Raw genomic sequence first — 18,011 nt, 5'->3', positions numbered from 1 at the left:
AAAGAAGTGCAGGCAGTGGTAAGTGCCATGAAGACAGTGAAAAGGAGTATTGGGAGTTGGGGAGGGAAAGGCCCTCTGCGACTGGAACATTGCTCTCTCCTTTCCAACAGGCAACCAGTCAGCCTGCAACAGAGAGGATAGAATACCTCAGGGAGCCCTCCTCCCAGAACAAGGGTGCCCTCCGCAGCTTTGTGGGTTACTCCACTCAGGCCGTTCCCTTCAGTCCTTGGGCGTTGCATAAGCACCAAGTCACACGTCATGATAGCTCCAAAAATCTTTGGTGAGGAAGTTCAGCTTGCTCTGTGGCCAGGCACCTCAACAATTCTGTAAGATATTAGTCCCTATTTTAAAGGGGAGGGGAAACTGAAGCACACAGAGGACAAGAACTGGCCCAAGGTCATATAGCTAATGAGTGGATTTGAACCTGAGGCAACCTGGCTTAGAGTCTGTGCCCTTAACCACCCCGCTAAGCTGCCTCCACTATGCAGTGGTCCTTCCACTTGGGCGTTTCATTGAATGGTCTTCTCAGAACACCTGTACTCTAAAATGAGTTTTAATGCAGTTCACAGGGGATCTGCTCTGGGCCGAGCGTACAGAGCTAGCACAGGATGTTGCTTTGGCCTGAGTTTACACTCCAGCTGTGCCTTCCATCATTTTCTCTGCAAGCTTGGGTAAGTTATCACCTTTTCTGAGCCTCAGTTTCCCCATCTGAGAAATGGACTTTGTAGTCTCTATCTCAGAGGGCTGTTAACCCAGATCATACACAGCAAAGTGCTCCATAAATGGTGGTGGTAGTGGTGGTGGTGGACAGGAACTGGCCCAAGGTCATACGATGGAGGTGACGGAGGTTGTGGTGGTGGCGGCTGAGTTGGTGGAGGTGATGGTGAAGACGGTGGTGGAGGTGATGGTGGTGGTGGTAGAATTGGTGGTGGTGGTGAAGATGGAGGCAGTACAAGTGAAAGTGGTGGTGGTAGTGGAGGTGGGATGGAGGTGGAGGTGGTATAGAGGCCCTACACACATAGTTGGCCGCCAGTACAAGCAGGCTCCTTTCCCAGTCTCTGCTCAGGGAGAGTCCTGGGCTCTGGGTAGACTCCAAGGCTCTGGACTGATGTCCCTTTGACCTCCTGCACCACAACTCCATGTGACACCCCAGAAGGTGCATGGCTTCAGGACAGCCTCAGACCCCTCCTGACACCACCCCCTGCCTACACTTAGCTCCCTGGCCACCATACAGAGACTACTGGGAAGGGAAAAGGACCTACACAAGCCAGACATCCTCCTGGCCCTGGGGGTTTCAAGTGTCCCAGCAAGAGCAGAGAGGGCTGGATCCAGGTCTGTCTGACTGCAAAGCCTGTGCTCTCTATAGCACAGGGGAATGCTGGGTCGGGAAGAGCTGGGAGCTGTGCTAGAAACAGATAGCAATCAAATACACAGGACATCCTCAGCAGTGGTGAGTGCAAGAGAATACAAGAGCAGGGCAGGGCAGTCAGAGAAGTCCTCCCCTCTCTGGAAATAATGGTGGAGCCTACAAATAGAGGAAGGCAAAGACTTGGGCAGCAGGGGAGCACAGGAAAGAACACTGCAGGCAGAGGAAAAAGCCTGTGGAAGTGCCTTGAGGGTGGAGGGCGCTTAACAAGTTTCAGAAGTTTAAACAGCCAAGGAAGCCATGAGGCAAAGGTATCTTAGATTGTGTTCTGTTTTCCTTCTGTCTTCCAGGCAATGGAGGAGCCCTAGTGGTGCAGTGGTTAAAGCGCTGGGCTGCTAAGCAAAAGGACGGCAGTTTGAACCCACCAGCCATTCCAGCAGGATAAAGGTAGGGTAGTCTACTTTTGTAGAGATTTACAGCCTGGAAAACCGTATCGGGCAGTTCTACTCTGTCCTATTGGGTCACTATGAGTCAGAATGGAATCAATGGCAGTGGGTTTTGTTTTTGTTTTGTTTTTTTAACCAGGCAATGAAGGAGCCCTGGTGATACAGTGGTTAAGTGCTCTGCTGCTAACCGAAATGTCAGCTGTTAGAACCCATCAGCCTCTGAGCCAGAGAAAGATGTGGCAGTCTGCTTCCATACAAATCACAACCTTGGAAACACTTTGGGGTAATTCTCTTCTATCCTATAGTGCCGCTGTGAGTCAGAATCAACTCAACTGTAACGGTTTTTTGTTCTGTTTTGTTTTTTTCTACCAGGCAATGAGCACCCTCATTTCCCTGCTCAAGGTCGTATGGTGCGGGAGGTGGGCAGTCTGCGTGTGTCCCACGAAGAACGGCACCGCTGCAGCTGGAGCCAACTCATCTCCCTCCGCCCTCCTTCCTACTTATCATCTCCTCTCTGTAACTCTGAATATCTGTCCGTCTTTTTGTCCACCTTCCCTTCCAATCTTCCTGCCCTTCTTTTCACTCTCTTTCTCCTCGGTCTCTGTCTCTCACTCCCCCCTCCCCACCCCAGCTTTTATTCCTCTACATTTGCCCCTCTCCAACGCCTCGCGCTCCCTCTCCCCCGGTCTTCCCTGTTCTCTTTCTATCAGACTCCAAATTTGAATGGTAATTTTTGGATCTCGCAACCTCTCCACCTCTCCTTTACTATCTCTCAACCTTCATGTCTCTATCTCTCCTCTCTCCAGATCTCCGGGCTGCATGCAGCCCCCTCCCTCTGCATTTCGCCCCGCCGCCCGGCCCTGCCTCCCGGCCCGGAAGCCTGGGCCGCCCCACCTCCACCTGCCTGGGCGCGGACAGGCGCCGCCCCGGTGCACAGCTCAGCAAGTCCCGCTAATGCGTTTCGCATGGCGCGTCAGTCAAACGCCCTTCTAATGTCTTTAAAGCACGCAGAAAATTGCATCCTTATGAAAAAAAAAAAAAAAAGAAAAAAAAAAAAACCCAAATTGCCTGGTGGAGGCGGAACTGCCGCGGGGCTCCGGCGACCGCGCGAGTTCAGAGGGGCAGGGCGGGCAGGAGGAGCCTATCTCGGAGTTCGCCACGCCGCTGGGCCGGACCCTCAAAGCCGTCTTCTCCCAGCCGCCTCCCGGGCAGCGCCTCGGCACACCTCCTCTCCTCCTTACCTAGCACCTTCCCGGTGCTCTCCTTAACGTGTTCCAGCCACTCTGACCTTCCTCCCGCTCCTTTAAGACCAAGCCCATAACTGCCTCAGGACCTTTGCACTTGCTATGCCTGCTGTCTGGCATGTATTATAGCATGGCTGCTTTCTTCTTGTAGCTCGGGTCTCGATTTAAGAGTCAGTTCCTGAAGGAGACCCTTCCTGGCCACTGCTGACTAAAGTCCTCACTCCAGTCATTGCCTATCATCTGTTTTATTTTCTCCATGGAATCATCTTGTGGATCTAATAGTGGCTTCTTCAACTTCTATGGCCGCTTCCCATCCCAATGTAAGCTCCTTGAATTAGGGGCTTTATGCCCTATGCCTAGCACAGTGCCTGGCATACAGCAGAACTTTAATAAATAGTTGGTGAGTTAATAGACAGGGCACACGCCTGGTTACAGTGTGCATTCCAAGTAGCCTAGGTACCAGGATCTTGCCAAGGGCTTAGCCCAGAGTCCAGGGGCACTCAGCACATTGACTCTGTCACCATTGTCACCTTTCTGCCCTGCCCACTGACCCGGCTTGAGGAGTCCCACAAGGAGACTCATTCCTGGCAGGCTGTGGCTGTTCGGGATCATATGGTGCTTGACTCTTGGCTGTTTTCTCCATCTCGGGTGTCTCAAGTCGAACCTCAATGCTGCTAGGAGAGTGCAGATCCGCAGAGCCAAATTCAAATCCAAATGCTGCTGCTTACAGCTTTGTGATCTTGGGCAAGTTGCCTAACATGTCTGAGCTTTATCTTCTTCATCTGCAAAATGGGAATAGAAGTACCTATCTCACTGGGTTGTCATTGGATCAACGAGGTAATACTGAATGTCAAAGCTAAATGGGCTGGTCCCAGTGCTGGGAACTGCCTGCCACACTCAATAAATGCTTGTTAAACGAATGGATTGCCTGAAGTGCTTGATAAATATCAGAGTCAGACACACCATCGTCTCCCATACCACAAAGAAAGAAAAATGTTGCCAATTAAACCATGACCCAATCCTTTTAAACCACCAGGAATTTCGATTTGATACTTCCTTAAAGGGCTTTTTAGGACATAGATTTTTAACAGAGATCACTATTGAGTTTACTTAACGAGAAAATGATCAGAGAAATGAATCAGCTAAGGTGTTCCTAAAACTTCTTCGAGGTCAGAATGCCACCGTTCATATCACAAACCCCGGTGTGGCCGCCCAAGCCCGGTTCCATCCCCACTACCCCCCCCCCATTGCTTCAGTCTTTGCAGGAGAGGGGATGGTGTCTTCCCTGGGAAGGTCCCGCCTCACCCTCACCCCACCTCTCACCATCCCACCCTATCCCCTCCTCCCCAGGCTTCATAGCTCTCAGTCTCACACGAAGGGATACCTGGCTCCTTCCCTCTGTCTAAGGGTTGGTGTATGAGAGGCTAGGGGCCTCCGCTGTCCAGCCCACTCATTGAAATGGCCTCCACAGTGGTACACCTGCCAGCCAGGGCCTACAGCACCTAGCACCCCAGCGCCACCTCATAGCCCTGTTACCAAACCAAACCAAACCCAGTGCTGTCGAGTTGATTCCGACTCATAGCGACCCTATAGGACAGAGTAGAACTCCCCCATAGAGTTTCCAAGGAGCACCCGGCAGATTCGAACTGCCGACCCTTTGGTTAGCAGCCACTTAACCACTATGCCACCAGTGTTTCCAGCCCTGTTACACTAACCCGGATTTCAGAAAGACAAGCTCTCAAAATTGATGAAAGGCAGCAGTATTATTGTTGTTTAAACTATGGATTTGTGATCACACAGTAAGAGGCACCTCTGCAAAGTCTGGGAGGGCAAGGACTTTCCTTTGCGGGGCTTTCAGACCGCAGTCTTACTGAGGATAGAGGAGGACCCACTTCGGCTCCAGCACTCACTCTGAGTAGCCCAGGGACCAGGGGCTTGCTGAGAGCTTGGTCCACAGCCGGGAGGACTCAATATGAATTGGACCCATTGCCCGTTGTCCCCTTTCTGCCCAGCCCACTAACCCAGGAGTGAGAAGTACCTGCAGTGTTACCTCTCAAAAGTGGGGGTGTGGGGGGGTGTTTGAAAAGGTCAGAAGTTCCCTCCAGCTCTGAGAACCCAGGCAGGATTGAAGGGGTGTGCCTCCCTGGCTGCAGGTGAAATCTTTGACCCTCCCCCTTAGCCCCAGTTTCAGCCCCTGGGGAAGTGGTGGGGGAGAAGGCCTTGGGGCACTGCTTCTGGGCCAGCTGGTCCACTCGCCCCACTCGGATGCAAACGGAGGTAGGATGGGGGATGTCCCTTGAGTTTCTCAGCGGTGGAGCTCCTTCTGGTGCTGTCACTTCTGGGGCAGGGGCTCCCTTCGAGTGTAGAAACAAAGTCAGGCAAAGGGCAACTGAAAACTCGGTGCCTGGTTTCTCTCAGGACCCTTGAGCCCCGGACAGATGACCCTGGCAGTGGTGTTCACTTCTGGGTTGAGAAGGGGGCATTTTGGTTACTCCTAATCCTCCCAGCTACAGCTCTGTTACCCAGTCTGTGCAACTGACAGTTCCTCCCAGCTCCCAAACAGAGTGCAAACCTCAGGCCTTGGCTGCTCGGTAAACGGGCAAAGGTGGATCCGGGGCCCACTCCCACCTCCCCCGCTCCCCCTTCCCCTCCCCCTTCCCCCGCTTCCACCCTTTGAGTTCACACCGGTGAACTTCCAGGAGCATCCAGAGCAGGAAAAGGAGTGAACCAGATCAACCTTTATTTTTTTAAAACATGGGGTGGGAGGGGGAGGAGTTAGGGAGCCCCTCTCCTGGCTGAGCCCTGCCAAAGATCCTAGCCTTGCGGGGACTCTGCGTGGACCCCGCTGCGAATTGGAGGCTTCAAGACCGGTTGTCGCCCTCAGGCCAGCTGCGGCCAACCCTGTCCCTGCCGCCTACGGAGCACCTACTGGGTGCCCAGAAGAGCTGAGCACCGCCCAGAGCCGAACTCTCCCTCTCCCCCAGGACAGCATCTTCTCCCTCTCCCCCACGAGGAGAACGACTTGTTCAGGGGCACCCAGAGTCAGGATTCTATCCCCCGCCCCTCAGTGGGAGTGGGGGTTAGTCCAGGTTCCCCATCCCAGCGGAATCCTTCTGGGTGTCCCTGGAGGGCTGAGGGGGTCTAGGAGCCAATCCTCCCCACTTCCGGTAGTCTCCAGAAGGCGCAAGCCACCGCAAACCCAGAACACTCAGCGCAAACTGTGAGCCCCAGGCGGTGCTCCGCCTCAGGTCGTCCCGGCCCTGCCTGCTGCCTGTCCGCAGCGGAGCGCGAAGGTCCCTTAGGAGGATCGCTCCAGGCCGCACGCCCCCTGCTCGGAAAGCGCAGCCGCCCCGCCATCTCTAAGTTGTGTTTGCCAGAACCTCAGGAGGAGAAGAGACGTGGGCGGTGGGGTTAGAGAGGGGCACCTTCCCTCCCCACGCGTCTTTCGAGGCCCGGCCTAGAGGGAGGGGCGTGGTGGTGGCCGGGATGGGACCTCAACTCCCGGAGGACCGGGCGGGTAGGACGCAGAAAGGGCTCCTGGGAGCTCCTGGTCCCGGCGGGGTGAGGGCGTAGCTTGCGGCCGCTCTGGACTAGATGGGGTCCTTTTACCTACAGTCGCAGTTCTAGGGTGAGCGGTCCGCCAGGTTTCCAGAATCAGCTGCAAATTCTCTGCTTCCGCGCCTTTGCTTCTCCCGGGGAGCGGGGGGGGGGGGGGGGGGGGAGGATCCAGAGCTTTCCTCAGGGCTTACAGGGACGCCTCCAAACAAGGAACCCGGGAGCTGGCCTGGAGGAAGGCGAAGCACGCAGCCCACTCCTCCTCCCAGGCCTGGGGTCTCGGCCTGCTGCGGTCGCTGCTTCCCCTCTCCTGCCAAGGAGTTTGGCGGCTTAAGCAGTGACCAAAACTCCACCCCTTCCACCCCGCCTACACTGGAATCCGGACCCCCTGGTTTGAGGCCCAGCTCCCCCACTGACTGGCTGGTGACCCCGGGACAGGAGTCCCCGTTATGTTCCCCATTTGTGCCTGGAGAGAACTGTACTCACTGAAATATCAGGCCCTTGTGCTCTGACGCTGGATTTACGGGAACCCCTTACCCCAACTCTGTTAAACCCTAGCCCTATGTGGCCGCTCGATCTAGTCCCCTGGGGCCGGGAGGGGGCTGCCTTGGGGAAATGCTGTGGAAGATAGACACAGAGCAATTTGCCCAAGGCCTGCATTCCCTAGATTTAGTAAAACTAATGGCTGGGATTGTGTCAGGTAGGGGGTAAGCATGCCCCTCCGCCCCTCTTCAATTGCCAAACCGATTAACAAAGGCCAGTCATTAGACAGACATAGTTTGGGATCTTAGTTCTTCCTTGCCTACCCCTGGGATCTAGAAAAGTGACTGAAGTTATCGGACCTTTACTTTTCTTACTTTAGAAATGGAGAGGATTAAACGCAATCATGTAAGTCACTTGGCTAGCCCAGCCTGGTGCAGGGAGGTTATGGAAGACCAGCTGATTGAGTGGATGGAGGGGTAACCCCAAGGGCCAGAAGGAATTAGGGGCACAGTGGCATACTGATGGTCATTCCTTCCAGCCTGCCCAGGGTCTTGCAAGTTTTCTTAGGCCCCTCAGGGGAGTGAACTGGGAGCTGTTTGCAAGGCTAAATTAAGAGCTGGTCTGGTAGTGCAGTGGTTAAGCGCTTGGCAGCTAAGGGAAAGATTACCAGCGGCTCTGCGGGAGAAAGGTGTGGCAATTTACTGCCTTGGAAACTCTCTGGGGGCTGTTCTACTCTGTCCTGTAGGCTGGCTATGAGTCGGAACCAACTCCGGGGCAACGGGTTTGGTTTGTTTGTTTTTTTCCACACAGAGAAGGTGGTGCTCCCGCTGCACTGAAGTGGCCTCTCACTAGCAGTCTTAAACCAAGGCTGGAGATGGGTGGGAAGATCAGCGGACACTTGAAAAAGAAGTAGCTGCAGCAGCCGCTGCCGGGGCAGGGCAATAATGGGTGGTTCTCACATTTGTAAACTCAAAGACTGCCTCTGAGCCCGGATGTTCCCGACTCTTGGGAGGACCTGGTTTCGAATCCTGATCCTATCTGGATCTCTGCATGGTTAAGCTGTTTCCCTCCCTAAGCTTTAACCTGAAAAATGGTTATCTCTCCATCCTCATACCCTGGTCCTGGTCCCAATCGAAGTGCAAGCACAGGAATTCACAGGCGAGCTTCGAGCCCAGGCTGGAACAGAGAAAAGGCAACCGAGGCCTTCCCTGTGAGGAGGAAGCGCCTGCGTGCACGCACCACCAAGCTTCACCCCTCGAAGGGGACGCCCAGGGCCAGCCACGGCTCCGGCTCCGGGCAGTTTTGGGTCCTCTGCCTACACCAGCCTGGGTGTCCAACTAAAGCTTAAAGGCGTTGGGGGTGGGATGGGGCTGAGCAGAGGAGCCGTCAGCTGCCCTCACTGCCCCAGCCAGGGATTCAGCTGCCCACGGCGGCAGTCGTGCTTACATTCACCGCGGAAAACTGAAGGCTCTGGGACAGGCGCCGCCGCTGCAGGGACGTGCGGACCGAGGTGTCACTCTGGTGACAGCCTCTGTGCCAATCTGGAGTTCTCGGTTTCCTGTCTGCATCATGAAGGGTTGGTGGAGACCGTCGCAAGGATCGTACAGTCGGTTCTTCAAGTGCCAGGAGACTAGCCCTGAAACGCGGAGGCGGCTCCCGGTCGGAAGACTTCCCGTAGCGAGCTCCGCTAGAGGCCTGGCTGCCCGCGCCTCCCGCTCCTTTTGGCAACCCCTGTGCGGCCGGGCTGCTACCGCCGGCAGCGCCTGGGGCTGGGAAGGAGAAGAGGTTCTGACTCGCCCCTTCGCCCAGGATGGAAGCGATTACTAGCAGGCCGAGGCCGATGCCGCAGCAGCTGGGAGCCCGCCGTGCCTAGCCTGCGCCTCGTGGAGCAGGGTAGCTCGCACTGCCGGGGTATAGAAAGCTTTAAAAAGCAACCACAGCCGCCTCTCCCTCTCTTCCCGCCCGCTCGCGGATCCAGAAACTGCTGCACCAATCCCCACTGTGTCATAAAATATTTTATTGGAAAAAAAGTCACCGTCTTCGAAAGAGAGGGGGTAGGGGCCCCGGCGACGTCGAGGACTCGGGGCTGAGCTACCGGGCTGTCCCGGGCGCCGTCTCGGGCCGTGGTGGCCTCCGCCGGGCCGCGAGATCCCCAACACGCGGGAGCGGGTGTGTGACCTGGCGGCATCTGGCGCCAGGAGGGCCGGCCCGAGGCGGGGTGGGGTGAGGAGCGGGGCGTGGGTACGCGTGGAGGCCCGGGCCGCTCGGGGTAGCGAGCGGAGGAGAAAAGCTTCCGCCGCCCTGAGCACCGAGTCTCCTAGGCGAGAGCCAGGAGCTCGCTGGGGCCTGGGTTTGGCTTCAGGATCTTGTCTCCTTCCTCGTTTGGCCCCAATTGTCCGCATTCAAGGTAATAAAACATTTGGAAGCACACGACGTGGAGGTGGCAGGGTCGGCTCGCTGCTTCCCGCGGACTGAGGGCCACGGGCGGCGCGGGGATCCCGGCTCCACACTGCCGCGCTCAGTCATCGCGGCTCCTGTCGTTGAGCTTGCCCGGCGCCTCCGCCGGCTTCTCCGCCTCCTTGGCGCGCTCCTGCTCCGTGAGCTGCTCGCTCGTGGGGATGGAGTTCTTCTTGGGCCGCCCCTTCGGCTTTGTCGGGGACTCCAGGCCGCCGCCCTGCAGCACCTGAGAAGGGGGACAGCAGGCACCGCAGTGAGCCGGACCCGGGGACCACCTCGTCCTGCGTCCAGGCAGGCCGCAGAGCCCAACGAGGCCATCCCAGGCTGCATTCAGTCTGGGGAAAAACGGTGGCCATTTTCTGAGCGCTGCTGGGGACAGGCTTGGAGAGCCTGAGGACAGGTTCAAGGCCGCCAGGAGACCTGAGGGTGCATCGGGGCAGGAAGGAATGTAGGCTCCCTTAGGGCACCTGGACAGTCGAGAGAGTCCCCATGGGTACCAGGCACCAAAGAATCAGAATTGGGCAGAAGCCCCTACTGGAGTGTGGAGGAGGACAGAGGAAGATCAGGTCCGCAAGGCACAAGGGCATGGTCGGGAAACTGAGGGCGCCGGAAGCCAGGGGAGCACACTCACTATTTTCTTCCACTTCATCCTTCGATTCTGATACCACGTCTTCACCTGCAACTGGCTCAGGCCCAGGGACTCAGCGAGATCTATTCTGCGAACCAGCAGGGCGCACCCTCAGCAGAGCGGGAAGCACCCCCACCCACCGCCTGCTTTGCCCCAGCCTGGCCCCGCGCTACCTGTCAGGCGTGGAGAGGTACTTCTGCTTCTCGAAACGTTTCTCCAGGCCCATCAGCTGCAACTCGGTGAATACAGTGCGGCTCCGGCGTCCCTTCTTGGCCTTGGCACCCGGCTCCCCTGGGCCCGGCGCCTCCAGCTTCCCGCGGAGCTGCAGTTCCAGCGGCAGGTGCGGCGTGCCCGCAGCACTGGGCAGCCCAGGCCCTGCGGCCAGCAGTGCTGACCCTAGCCCGGAACAGCTGAGTGGCGCCAGAGGGAACTTGAACACAGCAGCTTGCTCGGCCTTCAGGACGGCTGTGGCGGGGAGAGAGTGGAGAGCCCAGTGAGCTGTGTCCTTGGGCCCGGCTGTGTTCCCCAGCAGGTCTGGGGCCCCAGCACAATGTACGAGGCCACCCCATGTTCTTCATGTCAGGGGTGCCAAGCCTTCGTGCTTGGCCGCGGGCCCTAAGATTTGCATCACCCACTGGGGGTAACCCTCCTCAACACCAGTGCCCGGAATTTAGGAAGGGAGACCAACCCCAACCTGTGCTCTGCCATCCCTTCCCCATAACCCTGCTGCCTCTGAGATTTCTGGGTTATCAAAGAACAATTTTGCAACTCTGAGAAGAGCAGTGTGTTTCTTTGTGGAAAAAAGAAACCAAGAAGAAACAGCAAGTGAGGTAGGAAGATGAAGCATTTGCCTTAACCAAATCAGCATTTCTGCTTTCAGGAAGGAAAAAAAAAAAAAAAAAAACAGTGGAGTGTGTACATCTGTTATTCTGTGTGTGGCAGCCACTTGGAGGGCCAGGTTGTCAGCAGGGGTGGGATGGTAGCTTCCCATCAAGTCCAAAGGACTCTGTGAATTGGGAAACTGTTGTTCTCATTTTCTGTGTTCAGACTCTTCCCTGTTAAGAAGTTTCCATAGTTTCTTTAGTCCTAAAATGATTTATATTTTGCCTAGTTCAAATGAATTATTAGCAACGGAGCAGCTGGAGGTGAAAGGCAGCCCAGAGGCTGCGTCAAAGCTGAACTTAGAACGAACAAACTGGCCCTGTTGCCCTGCTCAAGCCCAGCGCGTGGGCTGGAAAGTCACAGGGGGCCACAAGAGGCTTGTGGGCCTAGCCTCGCTGCTATCGCATAGGAGGCCTCCCTTCCACAGGCATCTCACCAGGGGCTCTGTCCCTGGCCCCACTGGAGTTGGCAAAGGCTGAGAATGGATGTCGGCAAGATGGTGGTGGGGAATGTGGAAGAGACATGTGGGAATGGGGGGTTGTTAGTAGGGAAGGTGGGAGAAATGTGGCAGACCCACCCCAGGGAGAAAGAGACCAACTTAAGCGCTGGAAAGAGAGACAAGGAAAGGCAACGTAGTGGAGAGGGTGCCAGCAGGGCAGAGCAGGCCTAAAGAAGAGAAACAGCAGAAGGAGAAAAAGTCTGAGCAGGCAGCTCATGCTTCTCCAAGGCCTGGCCGACCTGGAAGTGGAAGGGCCAGGCTGGCCAAGGCTCACACTCCAGGCCTCCTGTCCCCAGGCAAGGCTCAGGCAGGGTGCTCTGTGAAGCCCAGGCCGCATTTGTTTGTCGCAGCCGGGAATGCCACACCAGGAGTGCACTGGGCTCTGCGAGGCTCCAAGAAGGCTGGGACCAGCGTCAGCCTCCAGCACTCGGAGACCCGCGTCTCTTCTCTAAGATACCAGCTTCCTCGCCTTGGTCAGTTGCGACCACTCCGAGCCAGCCCTCTGGGTGAAAACCCAGGCGCCGGCGGCCTGAGATCGCTTGGGCCGGCCAGTGGTCGTCAGCCTGAAGCCCAAGCGAGGGCGAGACCCGGCATCCAGGAGGGAGTCTGCCTTGCGCCTGCGATGGGGATGGAGGGCTCCAGTTCCTGGGCCCTGACCCCTCCTGGGTTGGAGGCCTCAGTGCCAGCTGTGAGGAGGCAGCACGCAAAGAACATCGTCCCCGGCCCGACCCTCTGGCCCGAGGCCTGGTTTCTGCTCCACCAGGCGAATGGCCCCTCCGCTTCCCGGCCAGAGCGCACCGAGAGGGGTTTTGGGGACTGCACGCCCAGAGCTGGTTCCGTTGGCAGCGCGGGCATTCGGAGAGTGGTGGTGGGGGGGTCCCGGCGCGCCCTCCGCCGAGTCCCGCCCGCGGCCCTCCGCCAGCGCTCACGTACCCAGGTGGCTGTGGAAGGGCCGGGCCGCCAGCAGCGCCTGCACGCCGAACTTGAGCAGCTCGCCCGCGGCGGCAGCCGCGGCGGCGGTGGGCGCAGCGCCCTTGGGCCCGGGCGGCTCGGTGAGGATCTCCTCGATCATGAAGCTGCGGTAACGGTGTGGCCGGTGGTCCGCACAGCCCTCGGCCGGGCCGTAGAGCGCGGCGCCAGGCTCCCCCGGCCGCTGCATCTCGGCGCCCGCGGCGGAGACTGCTTGGCGGCGGCTCGACTCGTGGAGCGGCGGGGCCCGCGCGGGGCTCTAGGCCGGCCCGCAGCTCGCGGCCGCCGGCGGGCGCCGGCTCATGCCCCCTCCCCCGCCGGCCAGGCGGAGCGCAGGGCGCGGGCGGGGGCGCGAGCAGGGCTCGGCGGGTCGGACCCCCGGACTGCGCCCCCGCCCCGCGCCGCCGCGCCTCTTGCCCGGCCCGGCCCGCGTCACCGCTCCGCCCCGCGCGGCCCGGCTCCCCGCCCACCCCGCCCCGCCCCGCCCCGCGCCGCCGGCCCGGGACGTCTGAGCCCTAGAAGGGAGGGAGAGTGGGAGGGAGAGTGGAAGGGAGAGTGGGAGCGCGCCCGCGAGGGAGGGGGCAGGCGAACAGAGCCCGGGAGAGGCCGTGTGAAGCGCAGGCAGCTCTCCCAGGAAGGAGGGATGCGAGAGCGCTCGGAAAGATAGACAAGCCGTGCGGACAGACAGACGCCTGGGAGAGACCCGAAGAGCTCGGAGGACCGCAGAGATGGGAGACAGAAGGACGAAGAGCGAGGTGAGAGAAGTGACCAGAGGGAGACAATGAGGTCCCCACGAGAGACAAGGCAGGGATTCTGAGGGTGCTAGGGACGTCGAGACAGACACAGAGAGAGACAGAGATAGAGAGAAAAAGTGAGAGAAGGCGAGAGTCAGCCGGCAGCTACAGAGGCAGGCAGTAGAGCCAGACACGAAGGAGAGGACAGTAAAGAGAGGGGACAACAGATAGGCAGCGGCCTAGTCAGGGGTTAGGGAGCCCCGGAGGGTCGGGAGGAGGAGGCCAAAGGTCTCACAGCCCACTGAGGCAGGAGGTGGCCATGAGGTGTACAGCCCTTCCTGCCAGGGCACAGGAGCTACCCCTGGGCTGGGGGCAAGGAGGCTGCCTCAAAAAGCTGCAGCCACACCTGTGCACCCCCGCCTCGGTTTACCACTCACATCCTCACTCCATCTTCAAGCAATCCTGAGATGGATATGTTCTCCAATCTGTATTTGCTTGAATTGCCCAGTTACACTTGAATACAGCTGCCTCCATGGAAAATCCAGGACACTGTGGGGGTAGGGCTATGTTCCCTGGTTAGAGGAAGAAAGTGATACCAGGAGAAAGCAAGGCTGCAGCCTCACCTTTCCCAAACTTTCTCAAGCATCTGAGGAAGTGGGTACTGGCTGGAACTAGGCAGGGGGGCACAGGGTGTGCTGGGAATCTGGGGACTGAACTCTGTTGTGACCTGGCCCTCTGGGCTTCAAAGTCCTCCAAGTGATTGAGAAAGGCAGCTACACCTTCTCTAGCTCCTCCTCCTCTCCACCTTTACAAGAACATAAGCCCCAGGTCCTGCGGTGAAGAATGCCTAGTTTCTTATTTTTGGCCCTGCCTTCCCTGGGCTGAATTGTCCTGGCCTGACCAAGGAGATGATGACACTTAGCTCCAGGAAGACTGTGAGGACTGGGTGGGGGAAGTCAGGCATCTAGGGACTTGAAGGGTATTTTTTTTTTGATGCGGGGGGGGGGCAGGAGTGCTTCCAGGCAAGGAGGGATGGGGTGAAATCAGGAGTAGATGAGTGTCTGAAGGAGGCTGGGGAAGGGGTGCTTGCCCTGCCCCTCCCTTCCAGAGACTTAGAGTCCTATCACTCATCCCCTTCCACTGCTGCTAGCCAGTACCTGGTCTATAACTGGAGACCACTTCCTGGGCCACTTTGCTTCCCTATGTGAACTGCTGGGGCCTCAGTCTTCACCTCTGGGAAATAGGGTTTACCATACGCACTGCCCTGGCCCTCCCAAGCTGCTGGAGTTTCTCTAGCTCCAGCTGCTGGCAGTGGGGCCTTAAGGTTGGCCCTAGGCCCCCTGGCATCTGCACGGGCCCTGTGGGGTCTAGGAGATGGCTGAGACTCTTTGTCTATAGGGGCTGGGATGGGGAACATAGAGCACCCTTGAAAAGGAAATGTCTTTCTAGAGGCTTTGGCAAGACTCAAAAGCTAAGAGCTCCACTGGCTCAGGCCCCAGTCACTGCAGCCCCCATTGTGTTGTGTGGCTGCAGCCAGGGGCTGCCCCTTTCTGAACCTCAGAGTTGTCATCAAGATTGAAAGAAGGTGGCCTTGGTGACCTCCAGTTGCTTCAGGCTCCTCAGGTGGGTGGTTCTTAGTCAAATGGGTCTTCAGAAGGAGGTGCAGGCCCACAGACTTGGTATTAATCCACCCTGAGCAGGCCCTTAGTTAGAGATGGAGAAAAGATGGGGCTATGCCCATCCCTGTTGGCCCAGCAGCCACCCCAACCTCACACAGAGCAAATGGAGAAAATCAAGCCTCTCCTGGAGGCCTGGGCAGACCAGCTGGGGCCCCTCCCCACTCTTAGGCTCTAAAGAGCCCTTGCCTGGAAGGGTGCTTGGGTATCACTTAGTCCAACTGATGGGGAAACTGAGGCCCAGCAAGAGGAAAGGACTGGTCCATGACCAAGGTGAGTAAGGTTGGATCCTATTTTTCAGTTGCTCCCTACACCTATCAGGCCCTTCTTCCTGGCCTTCTCTCTCATCCCCACCCCCCAATCAGGGTCCACTACCCGCCTTCTCTGCTTTCCTGCTCACTCCCTACCTGGCCTCAAGCAGGGCCTGGTGAGCCTCAGCTTCCATACCCACCATCAGGAACCCACTTTAACCCCCGTCAGCCTCCTAGGGTAGCTCTGTGATCAGGCTGGGAGATGCAGTCGTTTTCAGGATTGGAGGGCTCCCTTCTAGATTTGGGGGAATCAGAGGACTGGTATAGGCCAGCCCCCACCCTGTTTCACAGGTGTTGAGGTGGCAGAGCGGGAACTCGGGCCAGTTCCTTGGACAGCAGCCGGAGCTATTTCCTTGGAGGACCAGCTCAAGCCCCCGGGGGCGGGAAGGGGAGTGGGCAGGAGCAAGGCCCTGAGGGCTCCCTGGGAAATGCCCTCCGTGGCGGGAGCGTATTCTGAGGCTGTGGCTGGAGGGGAGTGAAGGGGAGAACCAGGCCCCCAGCCTCGTCCCGCCCCCAAGGCCCTCCCCTTCGGCGGGTCGGCCTCTGCCCTGTCCCAGCTTTGATCCCGATGTTGTTTCCTCGCCGCCTGACTCTAAAGTAAACCGGCAGATAAACCCCTTTCGGGCGAAAAATACACACAAACAGCGACGGGGTCCTCCTCTCTCTGGAATTGCAGCCTTGGAGCCAGCCGGAAAAGTGTTTACAGAGAACAGGGTCTCTCCCTTTCCCGTTGGGGACACTGAGGCCCAGAAAAGAGAAGACACCGCGCTGGCGGCGGAGGAGCTAAGTCCCTCGGGCCTCTGGCCCTCCAGCGGCTGTGGGGCCCCAAGCCCCTACCCCAGGGCGCAGCCGCTGGGCTCGACGCCTGGGACTGGGCCAGGGCCGTCTCAGTCGGCGCTTCGAAAATCCCGGAAACCATCCGCTCGCGGCGGATGGAAAAGGTGACATCAGCGCCCGAGGCCCAGCTGCCCTCCCTTCCGCGGTGGTGCGGGTGAGGGGCTCCGGGCTGCAGTGGGGGGATCTTGCCGCCGTCCCGACGCCAGGATGCGGTGGTGGTGTTGGGGAGGGGGGCTATGGTGCGCAGAACCAACCCCTTCCGCACCATTGCTCTGCCGTTCAGACTTCACCCGCCAAGGTAGAGGCGGCTGCGCGAGGAGAGATGGCTGCTGGTGGAGAGAGGGTTTACCTCTACCCCAGAACCGAAAACCCTTTAGCACCCTTGTGAGTTAGGAAAATGTTGGTTCCAGACCTCCCTACCCCCCCCTTCCAAACCAAACCTCCTCCCTCCTCTAGGTGCCTCCTAGATACGATTTCTGGAGCCGCTACCGGCCACAGGGGTCTCGGAACCATTGCACAAATGGGGAAGCTTAGGTCCGGAAATGGGCAGACCTTGTTCAAAGTCTTGGGCAGAGTCTGGGCGATTTGGCATTTCCTGGAGTTCAAGTTGGCCTCGGGCCGTTTGTGGCATCTTCTTTCACAGTTGCCCACGATTTTTAAAAGATAGTGGCCTCCTGGGGTTTGTGTCTAATGCGGTTAAACGAAGGTGAGGGCAGGGATGGGGTGGGGGGAGGATTCTACAGAACGTTAGTTCACCTCTGGCCAGAGTCTCTGGAGCAGACGCTTGGGAGAGGTCCCACACCCTCCCCCACTTGACAGACGGGGAAACCGAGTCCCGAGGGGGCCAGCCCCGCTTGTGCTGCCCTGGCCTCTGCCTCGCCGAAGCCTGTGATCCGCCTCAAGCACCACGGCGTGGCGGCCAACAGCACGGACCCGGGCTTCTCCTTGCGTCCGCACTCGGCCTCATCCCCAGGACGCGTTTGCAGCGTCCGCCAGCGCCCGCAATAAGCTCGCTTCTTCTCCTTGCTCTCTGCTTTCTCTAAGCCGTCTTTGCTGATTGCCCCCCGGCCATCCCCACCCAGGGCGGCCCGGCGCAAAGCGGGCTTAGGCTGCAGGTGGCTGGTGCGTGGCAATCAAGCCTGACCGTGCCCGGGCAAGCGTTGGTGCGGGATCCGAGACTAGAGACTGTGCCCTGTCCTCAATCCAGTCCCCTGCGCTGACAGATCGCCGTCTCCCGCGGGGACCGCCGAGTCACTTTCTCGTTTTTGAAATGGATCTCTTTGCGACGCTTTCCTTTAGGAAAACTTCGAAATCCTCTTCCCCAAGGGCCAGTATGGGGGTGTCCCGCATGAGGGATGCTGAATCGTTACGTCGCAAAAAGATGCATCCAGAAGCCGGCCTAGTCAGAGCTCGGCATTGTTTGGTGCCAGCGTGCACTTTGGTTTTGAAGCATTTCAAACCCCTCTGAGCTCTGGAGTTGAATAGCGTTTGGAGTGACAACGTCTTAGACACGTCTTGCTCTCTCTTTCCTTCATGTTCCTTTTCTTGAATTTACAAATTTGTTCCTTTGGATTTGGCTCGTTTGTTTTTGTTTTAGAAATTGGTTTTCTAATTTTTATTTTTCAAAAAATTTTAACTTCTGCTTTTCTTTGGCAATATGAATTTAAATGGGTAGGTCGATAGGCGGTCTGATAGCTGGCTCTTGCGACCCAACGAGTTCCGGATTTTGGCCCCACCCGGGGACCCAGGGCAAACCTCCTGGACCAAGCGCAGGCCGTGGGCACCCGGGCCCCGCTCAGATCCTCCGAGACCCACTGTGCGGGTCTCTACTCCCTCCCATCCTTGGCCCTGGCCCGGAGTCGGGTCGTGCGAACCAGCGACGCCGTAGTGATCACACACTAAGCCGGGATGTGCTTGCCGCCCG

The 18,011-nt window shown here is 58.1% G+C and overlaps 1 protein-coding gene and 1 long non-coding RNA gene across 2 annotated transcripts in view; one reads left to right on the top strand and one right to left on the bottom strand.

The window, feature by feature from the left end:
• Window positions 1-9,108: 9,108 nt before the first annotated feature.
• BARX1 (BARX homeobox 1) lies at window positions 9,109-12,719 on the bottom strand. Its single transcript, XM_064290878.1, has 4 exons — window positions 12,494-12,719; window positions 10,353-10,644; window positions 10,183-10,267; window positions 9,109-9,777 (listed from the first exon to the last, which is right to left on the bottom strand). The coding sequence occupies exons 1-4, from the start codon at window positions 12,717-12,719 to the stop codon at window positions 9,613-9,615; spliced, it is 768 nt and encodes a 255-aa protein (XP_064146948.1). The 3' UTR covers window positions 9,109-9,612.
• Window positions 12,720-13,068: 349 nt separating this feature from the next.
• LOC135232417 (uncharacterized) overlaps window positions 13,069-18,011 on the top strand; it is a 151,270-nt gene continuing 146,327 nt past the window's right edge. The window contains exon 1 of the long non-coding RNA XR_010322930.1: window positions 13,069-13,284. This is a non-coding gene — a long non-coding RNA (uncharacterized LOC135232417). The remainder of the gene's footprint in view (window positions 13,285-18,011) is intronic.

This window comes from Loxodonta africana, chromosome 9 (assembly GCF_030014295.1).
Source record: "Loxodonta africana isolate mLoxAfr1 chromosome 9, mLoxAfr1.hap2, whole genome shotgun sequence".
Taxonomy (NCBI): domain Eukaryota; kingdom Metazoa; phylum Chordata; class Mammalia; order Proboscidea; family Elephantidae; genus Loxodonta; species Loxodonta africana.
The sequence above is the reverse complement of the archived record's forward strand: the minus strand, read 5'-3'. Positions and strand labels throughout refer to the sequence as shown.

What these genes read in the sequence shown, in the direction of transcription:
- BARX1 (XM_064290878.1), bottom strand. Translation starts at nt 12,719, where the DNA reads ATGCAGCGGCCGGGGGAGCCTGGCGCCGCGCTCTACGGCCCGGCCGAG. An exon ending in GCCCTTCCACAGCCACCTGG is followed by an intron (nt 10,645 to 12,493) that starts GTACGTGAGCGC and finishes TCCCCGCCACAG; the next exon opens with CCGTCCTGAAGGCCGAGCAA. An exon ending in TACCTCTCCACGCCTGACAG is followed by an intron (nt 10,268 to 10,352) that starts GTAGCGCGGGGC and finishes GCTGGTTCGCAG; the next exon opens with AATAGATCTCGCTGAGTCCC.